The sequence below is a fragment of the Syzygium oleosum genome, unplaced genomic scaffold (genome assembly GCF_021117445.2).
Source record: "Syzygium oleosum isolate NSW1041296 unplaced genomic scaffold, Sole_v2.1 Sole_v2.02, whole genome shotgun sequence".
NCBI lineage: Eukaryota > Viridiplantae > Streptophyta > Magnoliopsida > Myrtales > Myrtaceae > Syzygium > Syzygium oleosum.
The window spans coordinates 17,026,956-17,042,917 of record NW_026607486.1 but is presented as its reverse complement, the minus strand read 5'-3'; the positions used below and the strand labels follow the sequence as shown (position 1 = coordinate 17,042,917).

Below are 15,962 nucleotides of genomic sequence, written 5' to 3'. Positions count from 1 at the left end.
ATAGTTTATGCTCCGTGTATTTTCGGAATGAATATTGATGAACGATTCCGCAAATACAGGGACAACAGCAAACTGACGTCAAAATTCGAGTGCCAAGATGTACTTTTCAATTTTCCTTTTTTTTTAATAACATCACGCGCGGGGCGCGGCGCGTGGGGGGGGGCATGAAGGGAGGCGATTGGTCGGGGGATCCTGCGATGTTCGAATCAATCACTTGATATGCGTCTCTGTCGGCGTCTGGGGAGTTTCGCATATCTCCTGGTCGTTCCTTTGGAAAGGTCAAAAGTTCGAGATTCTCTCTCCACCAATCGCATTCTCTCTCTCTCAAAAAAAATAAAAATAAAAATATATATATTTTATTATTATTTAAAAATAAAAAGGGGAAAAAATCGATTGGTGTGGGGCCCAGTTATATAATATCTGTCCCCTTTCCCTCCCCCCCGGGGCATCTAGCGGGCTTTCTCTCGTTCTTGGATTTTGTTAGGCCGAAACCGAAGAAAAAGAAAGAAATCGACAAAACTCTCAATTAATTTCGGGTCAACACCACCGCCAAATAAAAAAATCCACGACCTATGCCCACTGTGATGTCAATGCCTCGAATCCTTTTTTTTTTCTTTTTTTTTTTTCCTTTTTTGTGTTACCGAAAAACCCCAAACTTTCCCATTGTGACGCAAAACACCTGTAACCTTTTTTTTTTTTTTGGGTCGTCGAAATCCCCTGGCGTGACAAGTATGCCTCGGACGGAATCGAAATAGAGAGCGTGTACATCACACGCGTATAAGTTTGAGTTTTTTCTTGATACAAAAAAAGAATCGGAAGTATTCGTGTCACAATGAGCAAGTTTAAGATTTTTGGTGACACAAAAAAATATTGAATTTCGGATTTTCTGTGACATTTACCCAATAATTTTCAATGCATTATTTTCTCTCACCGTGCATGATTAAGTTTTAAAACTTCAAAAAATAAAATGCTTTCTTAATATACATATTTAATAAAATTTTCCCATATTTTTGTTCGTTTTTGTTTTTTTTTTTTTCCATATTTTGTTGATCCGCTTGTTTTTCCTCCCTCTTAAAAACCACGGACTCGTGGGGCCCCCGAGTTTTCCCGTTTTTTTTTCTCTTTCGGTCAATTCCTTTCTAGCTTTTCTCCGTTCTCCCTTTCCGCTTCGAGGAAAATTCGATAATGACCTTTGGGACAAATCGGACCAGATTCAACCGTAGCATACTCCTAGAAGGACACTCTTGTAATTTAGGCCGATCCTGGGGACAAAAAGAAATTAGAAACTACAAATCGCTATTGTAAAGATGGAAGGACAGCGTTGGTGCATCACCTGTCCTTGGGACAACTTTCGAGTCTCTCTTTACCTCCTAACTAACTAATGGGACCGGCCTTTACCGATTACACGTGGCGCGCCGTCACGGGCCATTAGGTCGATGATGAGGATTGACAATTACGTCATCGCCCTCCGACGTTCAAGAAGTTAATATTTCAGCTTGATTTCCGAAATGCGGCTACGGAAAAACGGGAGCTGCCAATGAGTTCGAGATCTCTAATAGAGCCTTTAGAATCGCCTTAGATAATTCTGACATTTCTCACAGTCCAAATGCTGACATTTGAGGAAGAAAAATGTATGGCGGTGCTTCCTAGATTGATCAAATAAGGCCCCATTTTGCAATCCTATAAAACGTTAGGTTTTGTCATGAATTTGTTAAATTTACTTTCCACGATACATGCGCACAACCATTCGCACTATGGATGAACGTATTCTGAGTCTGCTCATTCTGGCAAGCTAGTGATATTCGACATTCCACTCTGGATGAAAGAAGTCACGTGTCATTAGCATGACAACACCGATGCTCAAGTAGTAACTACATACAAGCAAGCAACTAGCAAATCAATGTCATTGACGCCATTCAGAGTTACTCACAGCGAAACAACCGCAAGCTAAGAGCGAAAAGCATCTTACTTCACCCCGATGGTCACGATACTGGGGAGCTCCGTATCAACACAGTCTATATGCCCAATTGAGGTACATGAAGCTACCTGCAGAAGATAAAAGTCCGTATGAGTGATCACCTGGCAACAGACACTGAGTTAATTAGTGTTGCATTAACGACTTTTGACCTCTTAGTCTCGGTCACCTGAACACGAATGGATAGATACCTGAACCCGTCACCCATTCAGGCAATGTCTCCATATTTTGGATCTTTTGGATCGATGGGCACTTCGTGACGAGGCCGATTGTATTTTTCACGCAGCTGCTTGATTGGGATGAAATCTCCAGCACCATCCATCCCGTAAAACAAAATGGAAATATAGGGATGGTCGAACCTATCCTGCAGATAAATCGAGTAGCCAACACAAGTCGATCAAAAGGCTGTCAAATATGCGGTGCAAGCATAATTTCAAGCACACACAGACTTTACCTTGTCTGGCTGGTCAGGAGCTACCAAATTCTCCTCAGGTACTGCAACATAATGCAAAGTTTTCATCAGTGGGCAGGCAATAAGGATGCATTGAGAGCAGAAACAATAGCATCGGGACTGAGCAGAAAAAGCACTCCATAAACGAGATGCCATCAGCAAAATCAATTACTGCTTAACTGAATGTGGTTTATATAACTGAGCAGTACCATATGTTACTAGTAAATTTGGATCCTCATATACATCGACCAAAACCTGAACAAGAAAAGTAAACTGAAGTAAGCCACCAAAAATGCTCCTGTTTTGAGCATCCAAGATATCCACTAAATCTATCATATTTACTATTAAGGACACACAGGGCAGAGGTCACAGTAGTATGAATGAACAGGTGTTCTATGGACTCTGCACAAAACTGAAACTCACTGGCAATATAACCCTTCTTATAACCTGATATACGTTACATGCCTTTTTATGGATATTCAACAAAAATAATTAGGTGGCTGCAAAGCTAACAACAGCAATGCTGATGCCCCACTTCAATTCTAAACTTTAAATACTCGCTTCTTTGTTCTTTGGGCGGCATTATTTGATTTCATCACATAAGTGAGTTTGAAATGGGGTTGGATAGGTGATGCAAATTACTCGGGAAGAATAGGCCAAGCTTCACAATCTCCACATGCTGCAAACCTGCTTATCAACATACAGAAATATACACCAGACGACTCGATCCCCATTGAAAGGAAGTCCCATCAACACCTAATTAGCTGGCAGATATTCTTTTCACTTTTGGACAGGAGAAGATGACCACAATTCATTTCATTTTGGCAAACACATTCGTTTTCATACTTTAGAATGGAGCATGACTTAGCTAAACTAAAGTCTGAACAGATGCCTTAGCATGGAGCCAGCCTTATCTTGTTTCAAGTTCACGGAAAAAAAAAGCCTTACGTAATAGGCAAGAAAGTCATTGGATTTGCCTCTCAAAGAACTTTTGTTTGGAGGACTATGCACATATAAGAAAGTCCGTTGGTCAAGAGCTGATTTGAGCACGCCAAGACTCTCAATCCAGATGACACTCATTTAAAGACATTATATGGCCTCCCTCAACTGTATTTTGGAAACCAATAATCGACAAATAACATACGCTCATAATTACTATTGGAAAGTGTCATGAAATTCCATTGTGTAGCGATATCGCACCACCAATAGACTAATAACCTGGTAAAATGGCTGATTGGAACCTCTATCCAACTTTTGAATCTGGGCAGCTTCCATCCAAGAATTCGATTCACAGCACACAGGATCCATCCCACAGACAACAGCTCGATATCCTGATACCGTAATATGAACTTTCAGAAACATAATCAGAACTAGGCAAAAAAAAGTTGAAGAAAACGTAAATTGAAGTAACTAGATTCTTAGTGCGACAGACTTGACGCGCACAAAATTTGAGAACTAGCAATCTGCTAGAGATTCAATACTGTAAGTGCGTCTACGGCATATATATAATAGGAAACTCATGTAACACATTTCTCTAGCAAGTACTTTAGTTCGGTAGCAACAAGTTTTACATATCTGTATCGAAAATACGAGTAGGAATAAAATAACAATAAGTTTCACCAGATTTCATCAGAAATACCTTTTACCACTATGATATTAAGTAATATGAGAGAACCATCATGGCTTCACATTACACAAATAAGAATGACAAACTGCGGCATGGAAGTCCAAATATTCACAAGAAAATACACAGAATTCTCATGCTATTTCCAAAGATAATGACTAGCACAGGAATCACGCAAACATAAATAACACGGGGTGGACAAAAAGGTGGAGCAAAGGCACTTCTATTTAACATATAAATGTACTGACAAGATGAAAAAAACTTGCTGGATGGTCCATATGTGCACGAAAAATATGTTCTCACATGATTTTTCTTTTGATAATTGATAAGCTAGGGATAAATCCTAGAAAATCAGAGGGTGATTATCAGCTCTGGTGGGTTTCCCTAAAATGTTCTCACATGATTGTATTAAAGTGAAAGATAAATGAAGGGTGTGTAGATCGTCTACCGAATACTTTATGCTTCACTTTCTGGCCCAAACGAAAAGCATATTGTGCATTCTCATATGCCAGGGCTTTGGCTGATGCAGCCAGTGAATCTGCCTCCAAGTTGGAAATTTCGTCTCGCAACTTAGATGCTAATTCATAATCCTCTCTCTCAACTGCTTTCTGCAAATCTGCACTGCATCAGAGCAAATGATACAATTCTGAAGTATCATAAAATTAGGAGGGAGGAGAATATAAAAGAAAGATTGATCAAACTAACCGTAACCGAATGATGCTTATGGCCTTATCTTGAGCTTCACTCTTTGAAGAGGATCCCCTTTTAGCTTCTTGCTGCTTGATAACTTCTGTTTCAACCTTCCAAGAAGTATGCCTTGCTCATATCAGTACAAGGACGCACAAGCACACCGCTGAACTCAATGTATAGTGTTCATGATAGAAGAGTCTAAAAGGTTATAATGGAAAAAAATGTGGCACAACTAATATCCTTCTTCCCTATAATCAATCAATGCAATAAGAATTCGTCATGAAGATAACTAATACATAACCAGAAAAAAGATTTAACCTCTGTAAGCTTGTTTCTCAGTTGTTGTGCAATATCGTACTGCTCCAAATTCAGCGCATACTGCCATTTGACAACACAGATATTGAGAAATATTCGAACGCCAAAAAATGCAGTGCTATTTTACAGACTGTACAGATCTAAATATCCAACATCTTTTTGAAGCTTTCTTTTTCAGCAAACAATAGAGTTACAGAATGATTAATGATTCTCCAACTGAGCATATCATAAAAATCAATCTTCACACATCCCATATTCCCAATCTTGAATCTCTGACCTCTGTAAAGCAAAATCTTCGGTGACATATCGCCAGACTACTTGATGACTTCTATCATAGTGTGCTAAAATAAAGCACATGACTGTTTTCTAACGCCCTTCAGAATGACCAATATATTACTGGGGCCATTTTGCATCTAAAACAACTGACTTTTTCATACTAAACAAGAAAGCAATGACATATATAAGATACCACTAACTGTGATTTGAAACTGGTATGCAGTCCGATATGAAAGTATCACCAATTCAAATTCTTGAGTGAACGTGAAACACCTGTACACGAGTTGCCAGGTCCAGCTGGAAAAAGAACATGAGTATATCTTCATTGGCACTCTCACTCTGCTCTGCGCTTGCATCCAACCCCTTTTCACCCCCTTTAAACAGCCATCCGGCTCTGACTGCAACTTTTTTTCTTTGCCTCGCTGCAATAAGGTTGGCAGAAAAGGAAAAACTCTGCATGCACCGACACTGACTAGACTGTCCATCTGACCCTGAAGTGGCGAATGTTCTCTTTGTCAAGTCGAATTGCCTCCTCCATGATGAATCCGTTGCATAAACTCCACTCTTTGCAGATGCCGTCGCAGAGCTCAGCGACAGAGCTAGCATTCTTTTGGCTACACCAGGCAAGCGCAGCACCTAATCCAGTCCGCTATACAGAAGTTTCTGTATCTGCAGTCCAAAAGAAACCACGTCAGAGACCATGCGAAAATCACCTCATCTCTCAGCTGATTCCAGTATCAATCTTACAGCCCACCCGCGTTTGCTCGGAGAATTCTATCAATTTTCATTTGCAATTCAACTAATTTTCAAACTAAAAGCGAGTCAACGCCGTATCTTGGTCTCAGAGGCAGCTGAAACCGATACCGATGCAGCCACAAAGCCTCAATTCCATTACAACGACTCGAGTGCATTCAATTGCCGAGGACGACACCACCCAACACATACCCAAATCTACACAAAATGACACGACACCCATCTTCGGATTCAACAAACAGAGGCGAAAGACTACAAACCTCCGGTCACATTTTTTGGTTGAATTCAAGAACCTAAAAATCAACCCAAGAAAAGAAGGAACAGAAATCAAGAACCTAAAGCAAAGATCACCAGCGCCGGTAACTCCACATTCTACAGCAAACCCGTTTCTTTTCCTTTCCTCGGGGAAACAAACGGAACCCGCGATCAAACCGAACGGAATGAGGACGCAAAAACCCAGAATTCGTACGGAACGAAAAGGAAACACTCGCATCAGTTCAAAGAAAAGCTTCTGATAATAGGGAGCACTCACCAGGAAGGCCAAGACCAAGAGTGGCTCTGGCGAGCTCAAGCTTCGTCCGCACAAATAAAACACCAAATAAAAATCGGTCCTTTTCTTTTCAAGAAAGCACCTTTTTTTTTTCCTTTGGCCCAGTTCAAAAACTGCAAGTAGAAAATATCTTCACAGCACTCCAGTGATCCAAAAGGAGGCGTATTTTACTACACAGAGAGTTTGGGAAATGACAGATGGAGAGATCACGTAAACTCGAAAAACACAAGAAATTCCGTACAAAAAACAAAAGTTTCAAAGGGTACAAAATAAAAGTTTCCCAGCCAAGTCTCCAGATTGATTTTTGATCCATTAAATTAAATTAAAGAACAATAGAGAAATCGCGACCCTTTTTGCCAATGCGATTATTTTTCAATAAGAAAGCTTTTGATATTCGCTTTGACGCCGCTTTCTGTAATTCCCCGTCTTGATCGATACCTCGAAAATATGGTGCCTATCGGTGTCAATTATGTGAATTTGATCTAGTATATACGTTGGGGCTTTGTGAGTGTTTTCTTTTTCTGATTTCCCGAATAATATGATTTTGACATAATAAATAATTGTCGCCTTTTCGAGTTTAAAGAACTTCTTTTTTTGTTCTTGCTTCACTCACCATTGTAAGCCAGTGAATTCATTGTATGAATTGTTCACATTGGCATCTCTCTTGCCCTTTCTTTCTCAGTTTTTCATTATTTTGCTCATTACACCATTAGGACTTTACCGAACTGAACCATCCATTTCATGGTTTCACTCAATCATCCATGTACCATGATTGAGGGGGGGAAATCATTTAAAGCGATTCAAGGGGGGAAAAAGATGGCTGAGTTCGCGGTCTCCATACGCTGGCGAAATCGACATGAGGAAGAATATAACAATGCTCCAGACAGGAGAGACAATTTCATTTTTAACTGGCAATAATGTTAGTACATACAATTAGAAGATCAATCTCTTCGGGAGCTCGAACCAAGTTCCGTGTTGTCCCAGATGTCCCGACCAGCATGGAAGAAAAAGAAATAGGGGATTTCGTTCTACTATTTTCTGCCGTGCTGACATGTTCCCGAAAATATTTTATAGGATACAAGAGATGCAAAGAATGAGAAAAATCACGACGGTGAAAAAAATAATTGTGCACGGACGAAAGATGATGCAGAATTTAACCTGCCCTTTTGCAATGCATGACGATGCGCAAAAGGCGAAAAAGAAACTCGACTGCTTTTGCTGAGGCCGGCTTTATCTCCTAAGAATGGTGCAAAATTGGCTGCTTACGCTCGCTTCTGTACATGATTTTTCCCAGGATCCACAATAAGGCCCTTTCCTCCATTCACTTCTAAATCATGCCTGCATTAACGAGGCTATTAAAGCAGGAAAACTTCATTTCCACTTTATAATGCGCAGGTGCAATAGTGGCACACACGGATCCCGTTTAGAGGAAAACATATCTTATCTTAGCCTGGTGCCAAATGGATGGCAACTTGCTTGTTTCAGACCTCTCAAAATCAGATTTACCCTCCATTGTCTCGACGACGAATAAAGATGAAATGAAATACCATAGATCTGTAATAAAGAGAAAATGCAATAGAAATGAAAAGGCAATGAAAACTCAACTGGAACACAAAGTCTGGAATAGTCAACTGGTCACGGGGAATATATCTGAACAATTGGAGCAGCCGATCCACATATACTACTTTCTTCCACACCTAGAAAGTAAAATATTGAGAGCCTTGTGTAAAATTGGGTTCCCACAGAGGGATCAGTCCTAAGTGGTGCACCAACACTAAAAGATTCACACATACCACATTGTCAACAAACCACTCCAGCGCCAAAATTGAAGCCTTCAAATGCAAATTTGGGTGAAGAACGTACAATGCCTGCATAGGGAAACAGATAACAATTAGCATTGCTTGACTGTTAACTTGGTTAAATAAAGTAACTCAAGAGTTGCATACATGCAGGTTTCGCTGATGTTTATGACCAAGTATCTGCTGTAACCTCCTCATCCATCCCAAATCTGGTATGCTGCTTATTCCGGAAAGAAGCATAAAATAGAAATTAGTGTTGGATCGCCAGAGTGTTGTAACTTACACTAATTGAACAGACATGGTGTTGTAAGTCTAGTAATCATGGCTAAAGCTGCAATTGAGCAACTAATTATCCTGAAAGGAATATATGTCTATTCAAGTTATTGTCTGTTTGCAGAAGAATTTTAATCTCTCGTGCATATATCCGTTTATAAGTTTGGTATAGTCTCATCCAAAAGTTACTCCCTGTTGAATGACAACAAGAAATTTTAAGTCAACATCTGAAAGAACAGGAGTAGGCAGGTTCTAGCACAGTGGCGAGAGAAACATCATGCAGGGAAATATCCAAATGTCTAAACCAACCAAAGAGGTGACTCCCAGACTCCCAAATACAATTATTCAAACACTTGGCCTGCAACTACCAAATACTCTGTCGCTCTGTCCTCACAAACCAGACGATGACTAAACATACAGTTTCTGTGCTCTTGGTGATCCTAAATGAAACAAAAGAAGGTAATAGGAGCTTTTTGCAAGGTTGAGGGGCTAATAAACTTGAACTGTATTAAAAAGTACAAAATTGAAGATATCAAGCCATTTTGCAGGGTAGGAGCAACTCTAGCATTATCATGATCTGCTAAGTCAAAGATTATCTCTTCCGTCTCTTGTTAATGTTTACTTCATAGCAAGCTCTAGACCTCGACCGGCCAGCGATCATGGAAATGATTCTTAAGCTTATTTTAATTAGTGTAATTGCCAAAGGAATTCAAGGATGAAAAGCACATCGCTGAACACAGAGCAATTTGACCAGGCAAATTCTATCATTATGAGGTAGTTATGCTACTGAGATCATAGGGATACTCACAGTTGCAATGATGCAGCCGAGTGGACATAAATGATAGAATAAGGTTTCTGTATCAAGGGTTCAAACTCCTGAAATTCAATGAGCAAGAAACTTCTTCAGCTCTCACAACTGAATTAACTTGAAACATCTACTGAGAATTATGAATAAGATAGCCACAGGAACAATTTAGCAGCAGATGCATGGAAGAAAAGTCGAAAAGCAAGATTAATGAAATTCATATGAGATTGTTCATACTATTGGCCTATTGGTTTACAAATAACTACCAGATAGTAAGAAAAAGGCCCTTAACATAACCAAAATACGATTCTGGGGAGTCCTATTATGCTAAATACTTGAGCCCGCAGTATGGGAAATGATGAAATTTAAGCACTGATTTGTTCCCTGAGCAGTTACTTCCCATCAATGCCGACAATATGTCCGTATCATTAAAATTTTGAAAAACTCCACAGTGAGCACATAACTCAAACTAGGCAAAACCAGGATCAGTGTCATGGTCCCAAGCGAAGTAAACACTTGGTCAAGACTTAGGACGTCAGTAAATAATATGACTTGATCTAAGTATAATTCTGAAACTGAAGCAACTGGAGCTTTCATACCTTTACTACATAGAAAATAAATCGCTCCAAATCAAGACAGCGCAGAAGAAAATGTGCTCCCACAACCACCATTACAGGGCGACCCTCGCTATCTACACCGCCACGGTATCTGATTACGAAACATTAGACCTAGTTAGACTGACTTTTCATCATAAATGAATATGCATCGAAGCTTATTCATCAATAATTTATCCTAGTGTTGTCAATGATGCAGACTTCGACATTTGCGCAGAAATGACCTTTAAGAACAAATTATAGTCCTTTTAGGTGAACGCTAACGAGGGAACACTGGGAAGTGCCAATCAAAGCCAGCGAAACATAAGGTTCATGAGATTGAAAGAAAGAGAATAAACCAAGAAATAATGAGCCGTCTCCTGCTTCATAAGTAATGATATCAAGACACTTATACCGTTGATCCCATCTGCTACAATCTACACTACATTTTTACAATCGTGATTGTAAAGAACATCAAAAGCAAGAAATTCGACATTATTCAGGTACAAGCCAGACTATAATCTGAAGAGATTAGATGCAATGCAGGAGGAGGCAGAAAAGGAAAATGAAGAGATGCTTACACAATTTTCATCTCAGTAATGTCAGAGAGATTAAGAGAAATAGCTTTAGAGAGGTAGCTTGAATGAAGCGTATACTCTTCAGAAGGAGTCAAAAGGGGTCCTGCAAGATCACCAAACCCAAAAAATTTGGCCCAGTTCCATCCCCTTCGTACCTCAACTTTTTTATCCCACTGCTCCTTCCTCCTCTGGTCTGGATCTTTACTTAACGACATGAAAGCAGGATCCAGGTATGAAGCCAAATATGATGAGTTCCTGGAGATGAACAATCTCTAGTCTTATCTCTCCATGGTTTAGATCTTAAACAAGAAGCATAAAATGGAGGACAAGGTTGACATGAAAAAACAAGAGCACTCACATCAGATATTTGCAACAGCCATTTTACATTGCTTGATTAATCTTTTCCTTTAAAGATATTGTCCTCTGAAATTCAAGGAAAAGTTTTATTTTTCAGAAAATGCAAAATATTATTCCTCGCATTATTGCATTAGTATTTGGATGGTCCACCTTTTGCATTGATAATGATTTAAAGCAATAATACCAGGAGGAGAAATGAAAAAACTAAGAGTAAAGGAACAGCAACCATGGACGAATATTAGGCGGATCACGATTGGTATGTAAAAAAGCCATAACGGTATCAGCTTTCATTAAGTGTCTCATCGGCAAATCATTTTTCATTTCCAATGAGAAAAGCCAAGATAAATGGTAACTTCCAGATAATGGGGGAAGAATGAAATGCCTGTTTATATCCATGATACTTCCAGTTTCTTCAAAACTTTAACCTGTGCTAGATTAACACCCTAACATCAAGAAAAGATGTTCCGAGAGAATGCTAAAAGTAAGACAATTCAGACTGCATGTCACTTATGCATCAATTTCGTATCACCATATAATTACAGGATGTGATCAAAGCAGTGGAGATGCGAATCAAGAAAATCAAAATAAAAGTGACCTCAAATGGATGGCACCTATAAGTGGCTATATTTAAGGGATCCCCAGGTACACTTTACCATGTTATTTTTTAATACGACCACACAAAATGATCAATGCCTAAACTTTGAAAAACAAAAAATATGGCATGATCAAATACCCACTAACCTTCTCGCCAAACCAATATTGGTGACAGGAACATCAACTGGGGCTTCAGGAGGATCTTTAGAAGCCTTTTTTGGCAAAGGTTTTATTCTTATTTTACGTTCATCTATGACTGTTTCACCATTCTCATCCCATAATTCTGCAGGAAGCTTTGATATGGCTACCTCCTCCTCATGCTTATCTCGTGGAAAGTAAAGAGGGAGCAATCTACATAAAAAAAATTTAACACAATGTAAACCCAAATTACCACCAAAAAAAGATAGAGCCTAAATCCACACTGCTAACCTACCTATCCTCTTAATCCGACCTCTTTCAAGGATACAAGACAAGTACTACGTACCTTTTGTAGATCTCAGTGTCAAATGCAGTAGTCGTGCAAAAGACAATGGCTGTGATTTCATCCTTTTGCTTCTCAAGAAAACGACGGATGGTTCCTGATAAACAAACAACGACAACTTTATTGCATAACTGCTTCTTATAATACAATATGCAGCACTGCTAGTGCTAATGCAAATAATTAGATCCTCCTTAAGCTATTACGGATTTCTTGCATGATGTAACAGAATAATGCATTCCTCCAGATTTTCTAAACCTCGTGAAGATAGAGAAATTGAAAAAAAGTCCCAATTAGCATTAGTTATGAGTAAAGTAAATGGAGAATTCTCTCTAAAAAAGCAGCTTCCCCTTTTCAGTACGATGGTTAATGACACAATCATTTCTTACCCTTTCGAGAGCTACCTTTCTTTTTCATTTGTTCTTTTTTTTTTGTGGGGGGGTGGGGAGGGGGGGGGGGGGGGGAGGGGGGGTTGGTTTGGTTTTGGGTGTCGGGGGAATATGTGTGAGTGTGGAGACTATCCCGAATTGAGGGAAACAAAAAAATATTGTACTGGACATCTTTTTCTGGAAATATCCAGACACAATCACCTCGATACCCCTTGATACCACATCCACAGGAACAGGAAAAAGCATATAGACTTTTAAAGAGTAAAAAACAGGAATATTAAGTTAAAGAAAAAATAAATTCCTAGACAAGCATACTCCAGGGATGCGAAAAGATGTCATGAGTACCAAGGAAAAAAATCTTTAAAGCCTAGCAAAAGGGTGAAGATGCAGGATAGATGGCTCACTTATAGCAACATGTGCAGCAGCTTCCCGTGGATAGTTCTTTGCCTCTGTGTATATACAATCCAAAGCGATGCTGCATGGTTATGTCACTCATGTAAGATTAAGACCAGTTGAGTATTACCTGAAGAAAGGACAACAAATCAGACAACTCTACAATTCAGTAAGTCTTATCTCCAACAACCTTTGAAGTTCGCTTTCAATAAGAAGTTCGAGGCAAGACCGGTAGCAATGACTCAAAGCATTCTCTGCGGCAGTATGATACTTTACAGCATATTTTGGACCCACAGTGTGAATCACCCTCCTGAGAACCCAGAAGAAATTCTGCTTTTAGCTTCTCTGCGAGTTTGATACCCATACGGAGAATGTTTCAAGTTTCTACTCTAAATTCTTTACAATTTTTTATTAGGAACTTGAAGACAATAATGTGAAAGGCCAGTGGAGTATTGACCTAGCGGGAAGGTTATATGCATTTGTAATTTTGGCCATCCCTGTTCGACATCCACCCTGGGTCACAAAAGAAATGCCAGATATAGGTCAGTGTCTGCCCCTGTAATTCTTCTTCTTTTCGCAAAAGGAGATCTCCTGATCGTACTTCATGAAGAAAATAAGCAGCCAAATGTACTGCTCTTCACATATTTATACGAAAAGCTACATGCTTCTGCTGGTATGCTACTTCAATTGCTCCATCTACATTTCTCCAGAAGAGGTCTTTTTAACATCATATATAGCGTGTAGTATTGAACATCAAAATGGGTGAAAGAAATTAGCCTCACAAGCATAGAACATTCTTCTGCGAGATCAGGTCCAGCTGCAGCATGTAAACCAGGACTACTGTGCGCATCATCCAAATTCTGCAGACAGCCAAAGTAATTGTATTTCAGACTATTTTTTTCGCTTAGAATTGTACATACACTACTGGTTGTGAAAAATCATACAGTATATTATGTCATTGGATTATACAAATATAGGATACAGATACCTACAGCACAGTTCACAAATCTAATTTTTGTCTCTCACTGACTTTGACTGGCTGATAATGCTTCCCTTAACAATTTGAGTATACCTTGACTCATGCAAATTTTAAGCAATTTAAGCAGCAACAACTTCATAATCACGCAAAATCAAACATTCTTCGTGGTAGTTAAATGGCATAGGAATCATTCATTGTATTGCTTTTCAGAAAAGGTGTAGGATAATCCTGAAATAGCATTGATCTCTATCCAAATTTAGCCAATATTACGGTAGCAAGGCTCTTTAATTTCCTCGGGTGCAGGTTGCTCTATAGCTGAATTGCATCTAATACAACCTAGGCATACCTAAAAGCGATTTTGCAGCATAAGCATAGGCAATGAACACGGAGTCCGGTCTAATAAAACCAAAAATCCATTTGGCCTAGTAAAGATGCTAAAAGACTGGAGTGCACAGCATGTTGATCACCTCATTCGTAGAGTTCACGACCGCATCCACCTCGAGAGTCCACGGGCTGCCCCTCCAAATGTATATCTTCTCGTTGATCTCATGGTCCACGGGAAACCGAGAAACCATCCCGTTGCCCGCCATATCCGCCCCGGAAATCGATGTCAGAGGATCGCCAAAGTACGGGTTACAGAACGCAGCATCTCCATTCTCATCCTCGAGCGACGACCCCTGCTCCACATCAATCCACCTGGGAACTTTATCCAGGCTCACCGCATTCTTCCCGTTCTCCATCTCCGCCGTCGCCGCCGCCGCCGTGCGTTTTCGCGGAAAGAAAGAAAGGAGGAAAACCAAACAATGCCGTCAATTTCTCACCCCCTTCATCTCCAAACTAACCGTCGCCGTCGCACGAGAGGCGACCAACACCAATTCAGATGCGCCGGCCAGTCAAATTCTCCGCATCCCTGCTGACAATCCAAACACGCAAGCACGCACGCACGCACGCGCGCACAGCGATCAGGATCAGGCAATCAAAGCAAATCAGGCCAAAAACTCGTCCCCGCTCAAGATCTAGAAATCGTCACGCGGACAGCGCGAAACCCGACGACCGCGCGAGCGCCAAACTGCACACGCCGATCACAAGCTATTCGCGCCTCGCCCGGCGGAGATATAACGCGAGGGAGGAGGAGGAAGAAGAAGCGAGATCGAAGGAGTGGGAGTGATCGAATGCAATTATTGGCAAAAATGCGAGGCGGAAATGGGCTCCTTACCAGAGCGAAATGGCGACGACATTGAATGATCTTTGGATTTTGCGACAGCGACAGCTCTCGCAATTACGGGATTGTCGTCTTCTTCTGTTTTTTTTCTTTCCTGAGCGTCCTGTGCGACGGACAGCTCTTACGTTGCGTGCGATCGATCGGCTTCTGTTATTTTTTAATTTTATTTTTTTCCCGCATTAACCAGAAATAAATCTGGGAGTTGGGATCGGTTAAACATGAAATTGTTACCTAAATCTGTTTTGGGACATGATGGAGAAGGGCTTGTTGTTTGTTCAGATTGTCCTTTTTACTTTTCCTCTGTGCCCTATCACTCCTCCTCACGTAAATAATGGGCCTAATTAAAAAAAAAAGCACTAACTTTAAGTAGAGGGACAATTTTGGCCCGACCTTTTTTTTATTTCATAAAAAAGCACAAATTTTAAGTTGATGGATAATTCTGGCCTAAACTTTTTTTTGTCTCGTAAAAAAGCACTAACTTTAGGTTGAGTGACAATTTTAGCCTCAATTTCTTTTTGTCTCATAAAAAATCACCAACTTTTACCATGATCCCAAATCTGATCCCCCGTTGACTTTCCCCATTGTTTGAGAAAGAAAGTTACAGTGGTGAGCTCGGCGAATCTCGTCCATGGCGTCTGTCAACAGGCGCTGGTCAACTTCAGATTACGTCTGGTTAAAGAGATTCAATCTGGAGATATATTTGACTTGCCGGTGAAGTGAAAGAGACGAACAATTTCACTGTTATTCTTCAAATTGTGGCTCAAAGAATAAGATAATGAATATTACTTTAAATCCAGTCAGCAAGCCACGTGGATTTATTACTAAAATGGAATAGTCAAGGTAGATAATCAATGGTTCTAAGTTAATG

General features: G+C 40.0%; 2 protein-coding genes across 7 annotated transcripts; both read right to left on the bottom strand.

Moving 5' to 3' along the window:
• Positions 1-1,782: 1,782 nt before the first annotated feature.
• On the bottom strand, positions 1,783-6,775 carry LOC115671827 (clp protease adapter protein ClpF, chloroplastic). Of its 4 annotated transcripts, none has more exons than XM_056308795.1 (10): positions 6,617-6,775; positions 5,605-6,000; positions 5,059-5,118; positions 4,756-4,850; positions 4,499-4,671; positions 3,645-3,757; positions 2,636-2,681; positions 2,430-2,470; positions 2,145-2,339; positions 1,783-2,046 (listed from the first exon to the last, which is right to left on the bottom strand). In XM_056308795.1, exons 2-9 carry the CDS (start codon positions 5,935-5,937, stop codon positions 2,184-2,186), a joined length of 1,017 nt encoding a protein of 338 aa, XP_056164770.1. In that variant the 5' UTR covers positions 5,938-6,000; positions 6,617-6,775; the 3' UTR covers positions 1,783-2,046; positions 2,145-2,183. The 4 variants fall into 4 exon arrangements, with proteins under 4 accessions (XP_056164770.1, XP_056164767.1, XP_056164768.1 ...); XM_056308792.1 differs by having other exon boundaries at positions 2,167-2,339; XM_056308793.1 differs by lacking the exon at positions 6,617-6,775 and adding an exon at positions 6,420-6,602 and having other exon boundaries at positions 2,167-2,339.
• Positions 6,776-7,503: 728 nt separating this feature from the next.
• Positions 7,504-15,224, bottom strand: LOC115671812 (uncharacterized). 3 transcript variants are annotated; one of them, XM_056308466.1, is made up of 15 exons: positions 15,089-15,224; positions 14,340-14,782; positions 13,676-13,753; positions 13,351-13,406; positions 13,084-13,203; positions 12,905-12,975; positions 12,118-12,211; positions 11,781-11,984; positions 10,686-10,937; positions 10,111-10,219; positions 9,515-9,582; positions 8,581-8,650; positions 8,428-8,502; positions 8,240-8,331; positions 7,504-7,972 (listed from the first exon to the last, which is right to left on the bottom strand). In XM_056308466.1, exons 2-15 carry the CDS (start codon positions 14,610-14,612, stop codon positions 7,897-7,899), a joined length of 1,638 nt encoding a protein of 545 aa, XP_056164441.1. In that variant the 5' UTR covers positions 14,613-14,782; positions 15,089-15,224; the 3' UTR covers positions 7,504-7,896. The 3 variants fall into 3 exon arrangements, with proteins under 3 accessions (XP_056164441.1, XP_030449333.1, XP_030449327.1); XM_030593473.2 differs by lacking the exon at positions 15,089-15,224 and having other exon boundaries at positions 8,240-8,322; positions 14,340-15,075; XM_030593467.2 differs by lacking the exon at positions 15,089-15,224 and having other exon boundaries at positions 14,340-15,074.
• Positions 15,225-15,962: the final 738 nt, after the last annotated feature.